At 38.7% G+C, this 12,834-nt stretch overlaps 2 protein-coding genes across 2 annotated transcripts in view; one reads left to right on the forward strand and one right to left on the reverse strand.

Moving 5' to 3' along the window:
- camk2d2 (calcium/calmodulin-dependent protein kinase (CaM kinase) II delta 2) overlaps positions 1-6,398 on the forward strand; it is a 36,574-nt gene extending 30,176 nt beyond the window's left edge. Inside the window, exons 16-21 of the mRNA XM_070827634.1 lie at positions 136-184; positions 1,314-1,334; positions 1,733-1,808; positions 1,908-2,002; positions 3,637-3,865; positions 4,726-6,398. Of these exons, the coding sequence (XP_070683735.1) occupies positions 136-184; positions 1,314-1,334; positions 1,733-1,808; positions 1,908-2,002; positions 3,637-3,865; positions 4,726-4,729 (474 nt within the window). The 3' untranslated portion in view covers positions 4,730-6,398. The remainder of the gene's footprint in view (positions 1-135; positions 185-1,313; positions 1,335-1,732; positions 1,809-1,907; positions 2,003-3,636; positions 3,866-4,725) is intronic.
- Positions 6,399-7,244: 846 nt separating this feature from the next.
- The window catches only part of LOC139198782 (ankyrin-2-like), a 67,157-nt gene continuing 61,567 nt past the window's right edge, over positions 7,245-12,834 (reverse strand). Inside the window, exons 43-47 of the mRNA XM_070827724.1 lie at positions 11,444-11,527; positions 11,038-11,202; positions 10,702-10,875; positions 10,417-10,508; positions 7,245-9,325 (exon numbers count right to left, since the gene is read on the reverse strand). Coding sequence (XP_070683825.1) covers positions 9,100-9,325; positions 10,417-10,508; positions 10,702-10,875; positions 11,038-11,202; positions 11,444-11,527 — 741 coding nt within the window. The 3' untranslated portion in view covers positions 7,245-9,099. The remainder of the gene's footprint in view (positions 9,326-10,416; positions 10,509-10,701; positions 10,876-11,037; positions 11,203-11,443; positions 11,528-12,834) is intronic.

A 12,834-nucleotide genomic window follows, 5' to 3' on the forward strand; every position in this document is an offset into this window, starting at 1 on the left:
GAAGTCTTAGTTTGCAAGAGCATTAGGAAATTTCTATTTCAACACTCATTAGTATTACAAAAAATGTAGCTTACTATATCAGTATCATTATGTGTATTACATATACAACATCTGTAGCTTGTTATTCTTTGTCAGGAGTCCATTGAGAGTGCCAACACCACCATAGAGGACGAGGATGTAAAAGGTAAGCAAACTTGTTGTTTGATTTACGTACTGACAGTCCTCACCGTTTCCAATCAGACTGATCACTCCTTTGTATGTTTTTCTACATTCTGTTTTACAATGCAGTTAAAATGCATAGCAAGTTAACTACTGCATTCCCTCCCCATCCTTTGGCTGTCAACTGCTCTTGCACAATGCAGTCCGCCCTGTTCTTTTTCTGTCCTACACTCCCACGCATCCTCAAGTTTCTTCCATCTTATCTCTGAGGTTGATGCTGGAATTTGTTAACACTGCTTGGGTTTTTCTGTTTTAGTTGGCATATCTTTTTATGTTTTCAGTATTACTAAATGTTTCTCCTCTGTACCATTTTCTCTCCTTTTATGTTTTCTTGAAAATATCTTTCTTTTTCTCCATAATTCCTACCCTGCCATTACCCATACACACGTACGCCTCAAACAACCCGTACTTTTGTGACATCCTCCACCCAACACACACACTTGACATCCAATCACATCCCATCCCTGCAACCTCTGACAGCCCGTCGCCTGGGCAGCTTAGTGAGCGGTATCTTGAGCTCTAAGAGCCGCTCCTCACAGATGTCTGACTCAAGGCAGACTCCCACATCCTCAGTTCAGAGTAAGTCCCCCTGCAGTGGAGGAGATGCCTTGTTTTGTTCCCTTGTTACCTGGAGGAAAGTGATCTCTTTATGTAAGATATCTCAAACCCTGTGTCCCTGATGTTCAAACCATTTCTTTGGCCTAGGGTGTTTGATGGATGATTTGAGATTATTGATCCTTGTTCTGGACCAGTTATCCCTTTTCCAGTGAAAAAAAACCTTTGTTTTGACCCACAAATATCTGATCCTTCTGTCCGATTTATTTGTCTGTGTTTGAATTGAATTGAAAAGGAAGATGCTCTCCTGCTATGCTATGCAGATGCTCTTCTCACTGCTTTATTTCCCTTCTGTTCTGACTTACCCAAATATTGACTCACACAGTAAAAACCTGGCTCACATACACACATGTACACACATAGTGTTGTAGCATATGCCTGTGAAGGCAATGGAGCTGAAGTACTGATTTACATATTTCTTTTATATTTAACATGTCTTTTTGTTGCACAAATTAAGTAATTGTTTTAATATCCCCCAGCCTGCACCAATAACAATAAAGGTAACTGTCAACATTACTTAGTTAAAGCTTTTGTAGTAAATTCTTGCATCTGAACATTGGTTTGTCTTTGTCCGTTTTGAGCTTTGTTGGGTGAAAGGAATCGTGTCATCCTGCATTTTCCTGCCTGATATCACTATTAGTCATGGAAGGCTTTCTTGATATTTTGTTACACAAATATTCAATAACAAAAACTTTGCAAAATACCTTTTTTGAGCGCCTTCCATTTCTAATACTTTCGAAAACCTGCTAATTCGTAGATTAGAACCCATTTGAAGCTGATTTTATGTCAGATTTCCTTTATCTGCACTCAGACCTACATTTGCCTGAAATACAGTAACAACTAGCAATTTTTACATCGGTTTGTGAGGTTAATAATGTCCTGTAATCTTATGTTATAGCTCGCAAACAGGAAATTATCAAAGTCACCGAGCAGTTGATTGAGTCCATCAACAATGGAGACTTTGAGTCCTATGCGTAAGTTTCTTTGTCTCTGCATTTGTACAGTAACATCTAACTGGCTATACTGATGTGCTGATTGCCTTTGCTGATTCTGCAACCTTTTCTGTGTAACAGTAAGATTTGTGATCCTGGTCTGACTTCCTTTGAGCCTGAGGCCCTGGGAAACCTGGTGGAAGGACATGACTTCCATCGCTTTTACTTTGAGAATGGTGAGTTGAAAAACATTAATCATTACTTTTGCAAAGAACAAATTTTCTTACAAAATAAAAGAGCACCAACAGAATTGTCCAGTTAAGAAGGAGTTTGTCAATATGAAATGTATGCTCATGCCACTGTTGTCCGGAACGGTTGAAATTTGTAGTAGGTGTAGCTCTGGTGTTGCTCCAAAAGGTGCAAGTAGCCAGCTGGCTCTGCACCCAAACCAGATGCTGAAAAAGGGAATTTGGCCCTTGGAAGGATTAATGGTTGTTTATAGTTTACTCACATAAATTTGGCAAAGTTTTTCCAGTTGCTCTGGAGATAAACAGAAAGATTTGTTATAAATGTCCTTGCTTACATTGGCATGATGTGCTGAATGTGCTCTGAAACACTGTGGGAAAACCTTCATGTTCAACTGTCTGTGGGGGAAAACTTATTTGTTCAATTTAATGTCTGTTTTGCCTTTTGAAAACTCAAAGACATATCACATGAGTGCATACTCCTATTCTGCTAATGATAGTTTTGCATGTATTATGTTAATGCAACCCATTTTTGGTGAGTACTATGCTCCGTTTTTTAACATCTTGTTTAGTTTATTTGTCTAATTATTCATAGATATATTCAAATCGTGTATTCTATATTTCTGTAATTATTCCTGTAATATGCTGCCTGGAAAATACCACTTTTCAAGCCTCTCGAGAGGTTTTAGGCAGTTCTCCTTCACGTTCACTGGCAAATCATATATTGTATCTTTCTCATATATTGTATTTTTACTCAGATTTAAGTGAGTCATTTTTGGGTTTTTTTTTTCCCCCTCAATGTGTTCATAAGGAGACCCTCAACAGCATATATGCAGTAGCAGACAATGTATAATAGCTCAGACACTTATATATACTGGTGTATGGTTAATAAGGCAATAAGCAACAGCTGTGGAGGCCGTCAGGAGCATAATCAGTTGATGGGAATCAGATATGTAGGAAACTGGCAGAGATTAGTTAGTTGATGTAGAGCCAGACCTGGAAACAAACCCAGGATGTACAGAGAGAGACTAAAACAGAAATTTGTTTCATTGCTTCAAAAATGTATTGAAAAGGTTGAAACAATGTAGCATGAATATATAATATATATAGAAACTCAGAATTGATATCAATATTTGAAAATAGGGAAGGTCGCCAACACAGCAAAAGGGATATTGAGCATGTTGTATGAAGAAGAGTGTAAATAGTGCATGGGCAGGACTAAATTGTTTGTTCTATATCAATATTTAATCATATCAATTTACAGTTCATGTTTGCTGGTACTTTACAAGGTCATGGCTGTGATTATGAACTAACCTTGGAGCAAAAAGAAGCACCAATGAATAATGACTGCTATAAATGGCAGAATGTCCTCAGTCTGGGTAAAAATAGATCAGATAAACCAGATATGTCCTAGAAACCTCAATCACTTGGCATGTCTGTGCTTGTCCACTATCCATGGTCAAAATATGGAGACTTTTAGTTCATGCAGCTGTATTGGAACTTCCCAAACCACCTTCGCCCAACATAATGTGGGAAGTAATAGGATGATATCTATTACGTTAACTTAATATGTGATATTAAGTGACATTTACTCCCTTTAATCAGCCATTTTGTCTCCTTTCCAGCCCTGTCAAAAGGGAATAAGCCTGTGCACACTATCCTCTTGAACCCACACGTGCACCTAATTGGGGAAAATGCAGCATGTATTGCTTATATCCGACTGACCCAGTACATGGATGTTGCCGGCATGCCCCGTACCATGCAATCTGAGGAGACCCGTGTGTGGCACCGCCGCGACGGAAAGTGGCAGAACATCCACTTCCACCGCTCTGGCTCGCCCAGCATCCCCTCACAGTAAGACAGTAAGAAACACACAGCAGAAACCTTGATTTAAGACCTCCAGTGGTTGGTTCACTTCTCACCTTGCTACAGTGATGTAGGCGTGCTTCGGGGTGGGAGGCGATTTGTTTTCACTATAACCTGTAAAAGGGTTTGAGGTGTGTACTCGATAGCTATGTGCATGATATAATTCTTTCGCTTCAAAGAAGCTAAAAGAAAAAAGATAGTACTCTCAAAACTCATGAGATACCGAGTGAGCACACTGCTTCAACATGTGGAGAAATCCAAAGCGTGACAGACCTGCTGTGCCTAATTATGGTTGCTAAACTATGACTGGAGAGAGAACCGGAAAGATTGAGTGTTCAAGAACATTGGTCTTTGACTTGTCATAGCAGGAAATGCACAAGTGTATCACTTTAATTACAGTTCTGTTCCTGTGACAAGCCCTCACACTCATCAAAGTCACCAAGCTGGTATATGAACAACTCTGAATGATGAAAGTATAAGTTGTTATGACGTTAGCAGGTGCAACATAATGGACAGGAGGGTAAGCAAGAAATAAGCGAGACATCTGAACACACCCGCACATTCCTGAGAAGAGCTGTCATCAGACAAAATCATTGAAAACACCTGAAACACTTGTATGGGTGGACCATAGGTGTGTGAGGGATATTCCCATCAAGTAAATACTCTGTTTGGGCAGATTAATCACAGTTGCGTTTTTCCTGCTGCTTCGTGTCCTAATATCTGTTCTGAAAAAACGTCTGATTATTTCTTTACACAAAACAAAACATTTTCACTGCTCTGTGTACCCTGTTAGTATGCATTCGCATTTACATTCTCTCTCTCTGTCTCTCTCTCTCTTTTTTCTGCAGTTAATGGAATATCAACATGTGGTCAAAAACATCCCCCCCCCCCAAAAAAAAAAAAATCCCATCTGCAAATCTAGCAGGGCAGTCAACTAGCCAACCCACGGCTGCTCTCCAACCTCTGATCCCTCTTTATGGACATGACATCGCACAGGACCCAAGTATTAATACATTTTACTGTTATGGCATTTTATTAATGGACATCATTCGAAAACCACCACCGGGTGGCTGCACACAGTATTTGGACATTATGAAATAAGCATATTGACAACATTTTTTTTGTTTGTTTTTTAAGATGTTTTGGTATGCATTTTAAATATAAAATAGAGATGTTTAAAAATCTACTACTGTAACCTCTCCCAAAAATTAGTTCTGTATTTTTATGTGTATTTATGTGTGTGCAATACAAAAACATTTGGAAGATCAGAATGTTAAAATTGAGCTTGCTTTAGTTCTGGTGATGTATATACATTGTGATTGTTGATAAAAACAAAAACAAACATTGAAATTGCTATTCTTGCTATCAAAGGGATTAAGAGTTTACGTCAAATCCAGTTTATGAGCTACATTTATGTTTGCTATGAGCTAAGTCATACTGTTTGAATTGTCAGATTTCAACCTATAATACTAATTTAAATGTAAAGAAAAGCAGAGCAGCTTACACTTTGCATTGAGATATGTTTGCCTTTATATCAGTGAAATAAGAAATAAGAGAATGTAGCATATATGTAATATATGAAAATTCAAGACTATTGTGTAGTGCATGGGGGGGGTATTGTAAGTAAGATCATATGAAACTATAATATCTTATGTTTGATTTGTGAATCACTGACTTGTTTGTTTGCATTAGTTAATGTTGTGCATCAGTCCTATCCCAAATGTTTCTAATGTCCTCCAGTATCATGGAACTGTTGTAAAAACAATGACACAGCTATGGTTAACATCCAGCGTGAATATCAAAACCTCATATCATAAAAGGAGGAAAAATAAACTCCTGGTTGCTGACGCATCTCTTACATTTTGTATAAAAGTGATAAGAAAACGAGCTCATTTTTCATAATGTTTGTACTTGTATTGTATGATTGTATGTAGGGTTTCTGTTGTCATTATATTCTTGTCATTTCCAGTGTGTTACTTTGCCAATTGCACAGAGAAGGTGGAGATGATGAAGATGGAGCAAAGGCACTGTAGTTTCTACCTTAAGTCAGGTTGAGTCTTAACCTGATCGTTGGGATAATAAGTCTGGAAGCGTTGTAAAAGCATTTTATTGAAGAGCATTGCAGTCAGACAAGAAGACGGTAAGACAGCAGTGAACGAGTCAAATGAGAGATGGACTGTAATAAATGTTGGGATGTCTTCCTTGATGATCAGTGCTTCTACCAGCCAGTGATCTCCTTACCACTGCAGGACAATGCCAGTGTCTTCGTCATCCTTACTGTCTTTTCAATTGGTTGGTCTCTTCTTTTTTAAGGGGAAAATATGATAAACATTTCTTTTGATGAAACGTATGATGTCAATGCAATGCACCACTCCTTACATGGTGTTTACCTGTTGCCAGCACGGCAATGGATGGCTTAACATGTTTAAGAAATAAATAAATCAGCTAAAAGGTGTGATAATGAATGAGTTTTAACTTGTTTTGTTTTGCTGGTTGATCAGTATTGCCCCAGTGCGGTAATGGAGGGGACCTGGTGTAGTGTGTGTATGTCTGCGTGTGTGAAGCATTTCAAAGATTTATTTGGGATCTTTGCCCTTGAATAAACTCTTTGAATATACAGGCATGAAACTAAAAGGAACATACAGGTGCTGTCAGGCAAATGAAAGTTGAAATCCTTTAAGTTTGGTATCCCTTGTAATTTTAGCAATCTATTTTCCTGTAATTGGGGACAAATCTGCCATGGTATAAATGCCATGTCTGTTTCTTTCTCACACTGACATGGCCTCTGCTTTGTTTATATCAAGTGACATTTCTTCTCAAGCAGCAGATTTGAGAGTCCTAATAAATGTGGCGCATAGAGTCTTCTGGAATGGTTGACCTTGCTAGTTTGGCATTAAATAGATTATAACAGTGTTTATAATATAATGTGGTCTTTTTATGATTTATAATTGTGAAAATGAACTGAAAAATGAAATGTAGTAACTGTAATTATCCTTATTCTATTATTAAATCTGTCGCTTTTTTTTTTTTTAATACAGATGTTACCAAGTATCTGCTGCTGCTGCAATAGTATCCCACTATTGCAGTGCATCTTATGTCCAGCTGGGGGCAGCACCAGGCAAGACAAGACCTGCAGGCTACTCTTATGTCCAGCAGTCAGAACAGCAGATGATTAAAAATTAAAAACCATGAACTGTGCGCTTTGTGTACATAGCTTTGAATTTATATTTAATATTAATATCTATATTTATTACATGTATAGTTTTGCTATAGTACACACAATATACTGAAGCACAGATGGTATTGTGTTTGAGTTCGCACGTTAAAAACAGTCCAAATTAACAAGACATAACAAGATACAGCACCATACATTTGAAGACTTTTATTCTCTATCAGCCATAGACACACTGCAGCCATTGCGTTTTTGTCTTTTTGAATTTTGATACAGTAATACATGCCCTTATAGATATTTATATATGCATTGTATATGTATAGAACTCATCACAGAAAAAGGGATGCCGATTCTTCAAATTAAAAGCATACCTGTCACAGTGAACTTCCACTAGTTTGCATTTTACATTTTTTCTAAATCACTAAGTAAACAGTGATAGTGAAATAAATACATTACATGATGTAGATACATACTGTAGCAATGCTCAGAGCTGTGAATATTGTTATATTTGTCTGGTGTAATGTTATCTTGTATTTATCATCTGTCCCACCAAAAGGAGCTTCTCTGTGGCTAAGATATACTGTACCTCATATCCTGTGCACAAAAAGCATGGAGGTGTTCCCCCCTGACATTCAGTGCAAATGCAGTTTGTGTAAAATAAATGTTTCTTTTCTTTGCTGACAGAAACCGACACTCATTCTTTTACTACACTAACGGACTCGTTCACTCACAAATACACATGCCACACAAATGCCAACACCTGGTCCAACATTTTCTCATTCAAAAGATAAATAAGTCTAACGTTAAATAAAGCAGAAACACCTGATGACCTCACCACAAAGTGTCTCTAAAACAGCTCTGATTATATTATTCATCAGTGGCAAATTCTGAGACAACCTAATAAATAGAAGCTTCTCAGTGACAGTCAAACAAAGAGTAAGTTCTCTCTGCTAACTGGAAAACGAAACTTAAAATGAAGAAAATAATAAAAAAAAAATAAGACATCAAACAGAGTTTAAAATAATACAAATAAAATAAAATAATGCAGACAATACCTTCTTCAAAGAAGCTGACAATTCGGTATTTAACTCAACATTGAGACACTCAAACATACAGTAAATAGAGTACAGCCTCACTCACACTTTCACCATTCATACAGCATGAGTCAAGATCCACAATTTAAGAGTAGAAGCCAAAAATGAATACAATTAAACATAACAACACGGAAAGAAAGACACACAGAAGGGAAAGAGAGGCAGAAGGGCAATCCATAGAACTACAACGCAGTCAAAGCTAGGATCATAATGACTGATGTTGATAAGTCATGCCTGCTCTACTTCACATGAGTGATTATTAATTCCTAGGCTACTGATGTCAGTAATGTCTAGATTATAGATAATATATAATTTCCAAAGACAGATTACACAGCCTACACAAGACACAGCAGCAGCAGTTAAATTCAGTGTCGATACAGTCTGGTTTTCTTTGTGTGACATCTTGACCACATGAATCAAAAGAGCGGAGAGGCTAGTACAGTGAGTGAGACAGTTTTTTAAATAAGGAATATCTGAGAAACTCTGGTTGTGAGAGGCAGTGCAGTGTGAGACATTGTCTTTCAGTCCAAGCACCTACTCAGAGAGTAGTACCAGTGTTTTGCAGGTAAAATGTTCTTTACCTTCAGGAGGTTTTTTGTGAGTTAGTTGATGTGAATAGTATTCCTCTTTTTTTCGTTGCTCTACCACAGCATAAAGACAAAAATATTGAGACAATTCTGACATGGAAAATTAAATGAATCAGGAAAACAACAGAAGGCTTTCTTTGGTCACAAAAAAGGTAAAACTACACCAGAACATGAAAAGAAAATCATGAATACATTATACAAGCCAGGGAAGAAAATTCCAAATTGTGAACAAAAGGTTATCTTCCAAGACTTAAATGGGAAGACTGTGGTAGCTTTGAGGTGCCGCGGTGCACACTGGGATTGCATGTGGCTAATGCATAGGATTGGGGGGACTTTAGCATGGGCAGAGCAAGGGAGTGGGGGAGAGTGTTACACATTCTTCTGTTCTTCCTCCTCCTCCTCCTCCTCCTCCTCTTCGTCGTCCTCCTTTTCTTTGTTGTAGTAGCGGTGAAAGAGCTGGTGGAGATGCTGCTGGAGATCATATGGTTTTGACCCTTTTTTGGGGTCGTCCACTTGCTCCAGAAGGACCTGTTTGCGCTGTCCAGCTCCCTTCACCACTGTTCGTCTGACGGTGCGACCTTTACGCATGTGGGCCCTACAGATGGAGCAAAGGGGGGGGAGTGAAAACAGGTCAGCGTCCTCAAAACAAGCAGCTCTGTGGAACTGAACAGACAGGTGCAGCTACACTTGTTAGATATGTTATAAGAGAGAAACAAAACACATACAGATTGTATCATGCTTTGTAAGTCCAGGAATTATGATCGCATGCACAGCAACTTAATAGCTACTTTCTAGATGCAGAAACTTATAAAACTATTTAAGGATTCAAATGACCAACTCCAGATTTTGTGTGGCACCTAGATGTAAACAGACCCCGACGACCAGAGATGTGTGACGATATGAAGAGAAAAAACAGTAAAAAGTGTCTTTCTAAGGTGTTGGGCCACCATGAGCTGCCAGACCAACCTTACTGCTCCTTCGCATCAAGGACATCACACCATGTCTCTGAGCCACGACAGCTGGGATTAGATCTGCCAACAGCGAAGGCCTTAGATATGCAACATCATTTTCATGGACCCCTGGCCAACCTTTTTGTATATCTGTCATTATCGACCTCATTGATGGCAAAGTACCACCAGTGAGACACATAACTTTGTGTTGCTTTGCCTCCCGTTTAACTCCTTAATTATGTGGAATAATTAAGGCTGTTTGGCATCTACAGGATGCTTGTTCTTGGATGTTCTCTCAGAGAGGCGAGAGAGAGAACGTGTCACAATACATAATAGTACACAGTAAATGAAATAATAATAATAGCAATATCAGAATGTAATTGATATGATAAAACTATGATTTACGGTATCACACATGAACTGAATCACATTCTTCCTTCAGTCATCAGTAATGTAACGTTATTTGATTCAATCTGCACAATTGTTCCTCTAAACATGATTCCAATTGCATGCATGTAACAATAATGGGCCATGTGTTTTATCTGTCAGCATTCGTATAGCATATATTAGAATTGGAAAATGCTACTTGACTGAGCGGTTAATGATTAGCAAAAATTAGTCAACATTCGATTAGAAACCTCGAGCACAGTTACCATTGTAAGAATATACACACACAAATTGCAAATAGTCACGCACGCACACACACGCACACAGGTGCACTCCAGCACTCACACACCTCCTGACCACAGTTCCATCTTCTTTGACAGTCTCTCTTTCTACCACATGAGGGAGCTCTGTTCTGCTAAAACCACTTATATAACCTAGGGCCTGGTGGCATGAAAAGGAGAGAACAGTATTCACTTAATATGGAATGATTTAAATATGACACAAAAACTTGGTACTTCTTCATATGCAGGTGAAATACTTTTCTACACAAGCCCTATCACATACAATGCATCGTGTACACATGTACAAACTACTAAGTCAGGGTTAGGGGGTACTGATGATGTTATTGACAAACCTGTTTGAAGTCATCTTGGGCTGAGGAGAGGTCAGAGGCCAAAGTCGGATCACCCTGATGCGTCATTGTCCTTTCACCCTCCACCACTGTTGTCCTTTCAACGCGACTGACCTTGCAACCTTCAGTTGTCTCCTGCCTTGATGCTGCGTAACCCTCACATTCAGCTAATGTTACCTTGGTCAGAAGAAAAAGTCATTTGTTAGTTATTTAATTGCTGTCTATCTACTAACACCAATATAAATGCTGGCATGTCTGGTATTTCCTGTTGAAATTAATTAAATTAATTGTTAAAAAAAGACTATAATATTGAACACACATAATGTATAGTGAACACACCTCTGTGTGGTCTCCCTCACTCTTTATTACAGTTCGCTTCACCACCTTAGAGTATCCATCTCCTTCTGCCATACTGATGGATCCCTGGGGAGCTCCTTCGAATGATACCTCTTCACGCTCCACACCATCCGCGGAGACACACTTGCGAATAATTTTGCGAGTAACCTGAGGAAGGTCATGTGTTCAAAGACTATTAGGTGCTGCAGTGTTTAAAGGAAAGGGTAAACAACCACATAACCATTTTCCAGAAAGTAATATCGTCTGTCTCGGAGTGAAATGGAGCAACCATGTAGCAAAGATCTTTGGTATTGCTGCACAATCACCAATTTGCACTGTCTGTTGTTGCTTCCCTTTAAATACTACCATGCGATATGTGCATTAGAGCTCACATAGAATCTTGCTTTACCTTCTTGACTACAATGTGTCCATTTTCATCCCTGTACTTTTCTTCTGTCACTGACTGAGCGGGGAGGTCAGGCATTTGATCAGCCTGCAAAGCAAACAAGACAAACAATAATCTGGAAAGCTAACTTGTGTCAGTGTAATCTGTGCGTGTTTAAGTTTCCACTTCAAAAATAAAATGCAAACGCATGTTAGAGGAAAACAGGATACAAAACTTGCATTTTGGGTAGTAATTCAGTGAGAGAAGGGAAAAAATTGCATTCTCAGGGAAAAAGAGGTTACAGTAGGTTGACAAATTAACAGAGAAATGCTCACAGCAGCATAAAACGCCTCCGTGAAGTTCAGCCATCTGTGCAAATCAAGTGTCAAGTTTCTTATAAACCTTTAATTAATTTTTACACACACATTTTTCACCCATTTTGATGAGACTAACGGTTAATAGACATAAACATGACAGGGAAGACGTAGTCTGGTGAAAGTTGCACTCTGAAAGTCACACCCTGCATGCTATTTTAAAATATCATCAATCATGCTACATCAGATACCTGAATGACAACTCTCCTTCTCACTATTCTGGTGGTCAAAAATTCATCATCTGAACTTTCTGACATTGATCCAAGCTCTGCAGTGATCTCCTGACCAAGTGACACAAATCATTTAAGGTTTAATGAATGACAATATATGAAGGCAATGTTTGCAGCAAAGCAAGCAACAGGCAGAGTGATATGGTGCACTTTCCATTGATTTTGAGTATTTTACAATGCGTCTTCATGTATTACAGTGGAAAGCACAACATGGCAGTCTGTAATTTGGAATAACGTCACCATGCTTTTACTAATTAACCAATGAATGTGCTTATTGCTCATGAAAAAAAAAAACATGTAGCTTATGTTAATACTGTGAGTGATACAGCTGGTTACAGGAAGCAAAGTGACATGCCGAGTTAGGAGTGATAAAATCCGAAATCAAAACAAAATAGGGTTTCAAGGAGTTTTAGATCCCATCCACGTAGCCAGGGGGTTAGCAGTCATTCCTCTCTGAAGCAAATATAGTATTTGGTTAAGCTTGGTTCTGGAAAAAAGCTTGCAGCTCGGGGTAGTTTACCACATCTCATCTTACCCTTGACAGAGTTTTATCAGTAACATCATATGTCCCAATTTCACAGACAAGAGGCGGTTGTGCGGCCTCACACATGGTGAATTCTTCATCTGATGCTTCTGAAGAGTTTAAGAAGTCTTCATTCTCTTTGTGTACATCATAAATGGGGTCATGGACAAAAGGAGCATCCTCATAATCTTCACTTTCAGAGGACAACAAGACTCTTGGATTCACCCTTTCCAGCACTGAAGGATGGCTGAGGTCATCTTGGGGCTGATCTCCACTTGCTCTAGTACT

Source organism: Pempheris klunzingeri, chromosome 3, assembly GCF_042242105.1.
Source record: "Pempheris klunzingeri isolate RE-2024b chromosome 3, fPemKlu1.hap1, whole genome shotgun sequence".
NCBI lineage: Eukaryota > Metazoa > Chordata > Actinopteri > Acropomatiformes > Pempheridae > Pempheris > Pempheris klunzingeri.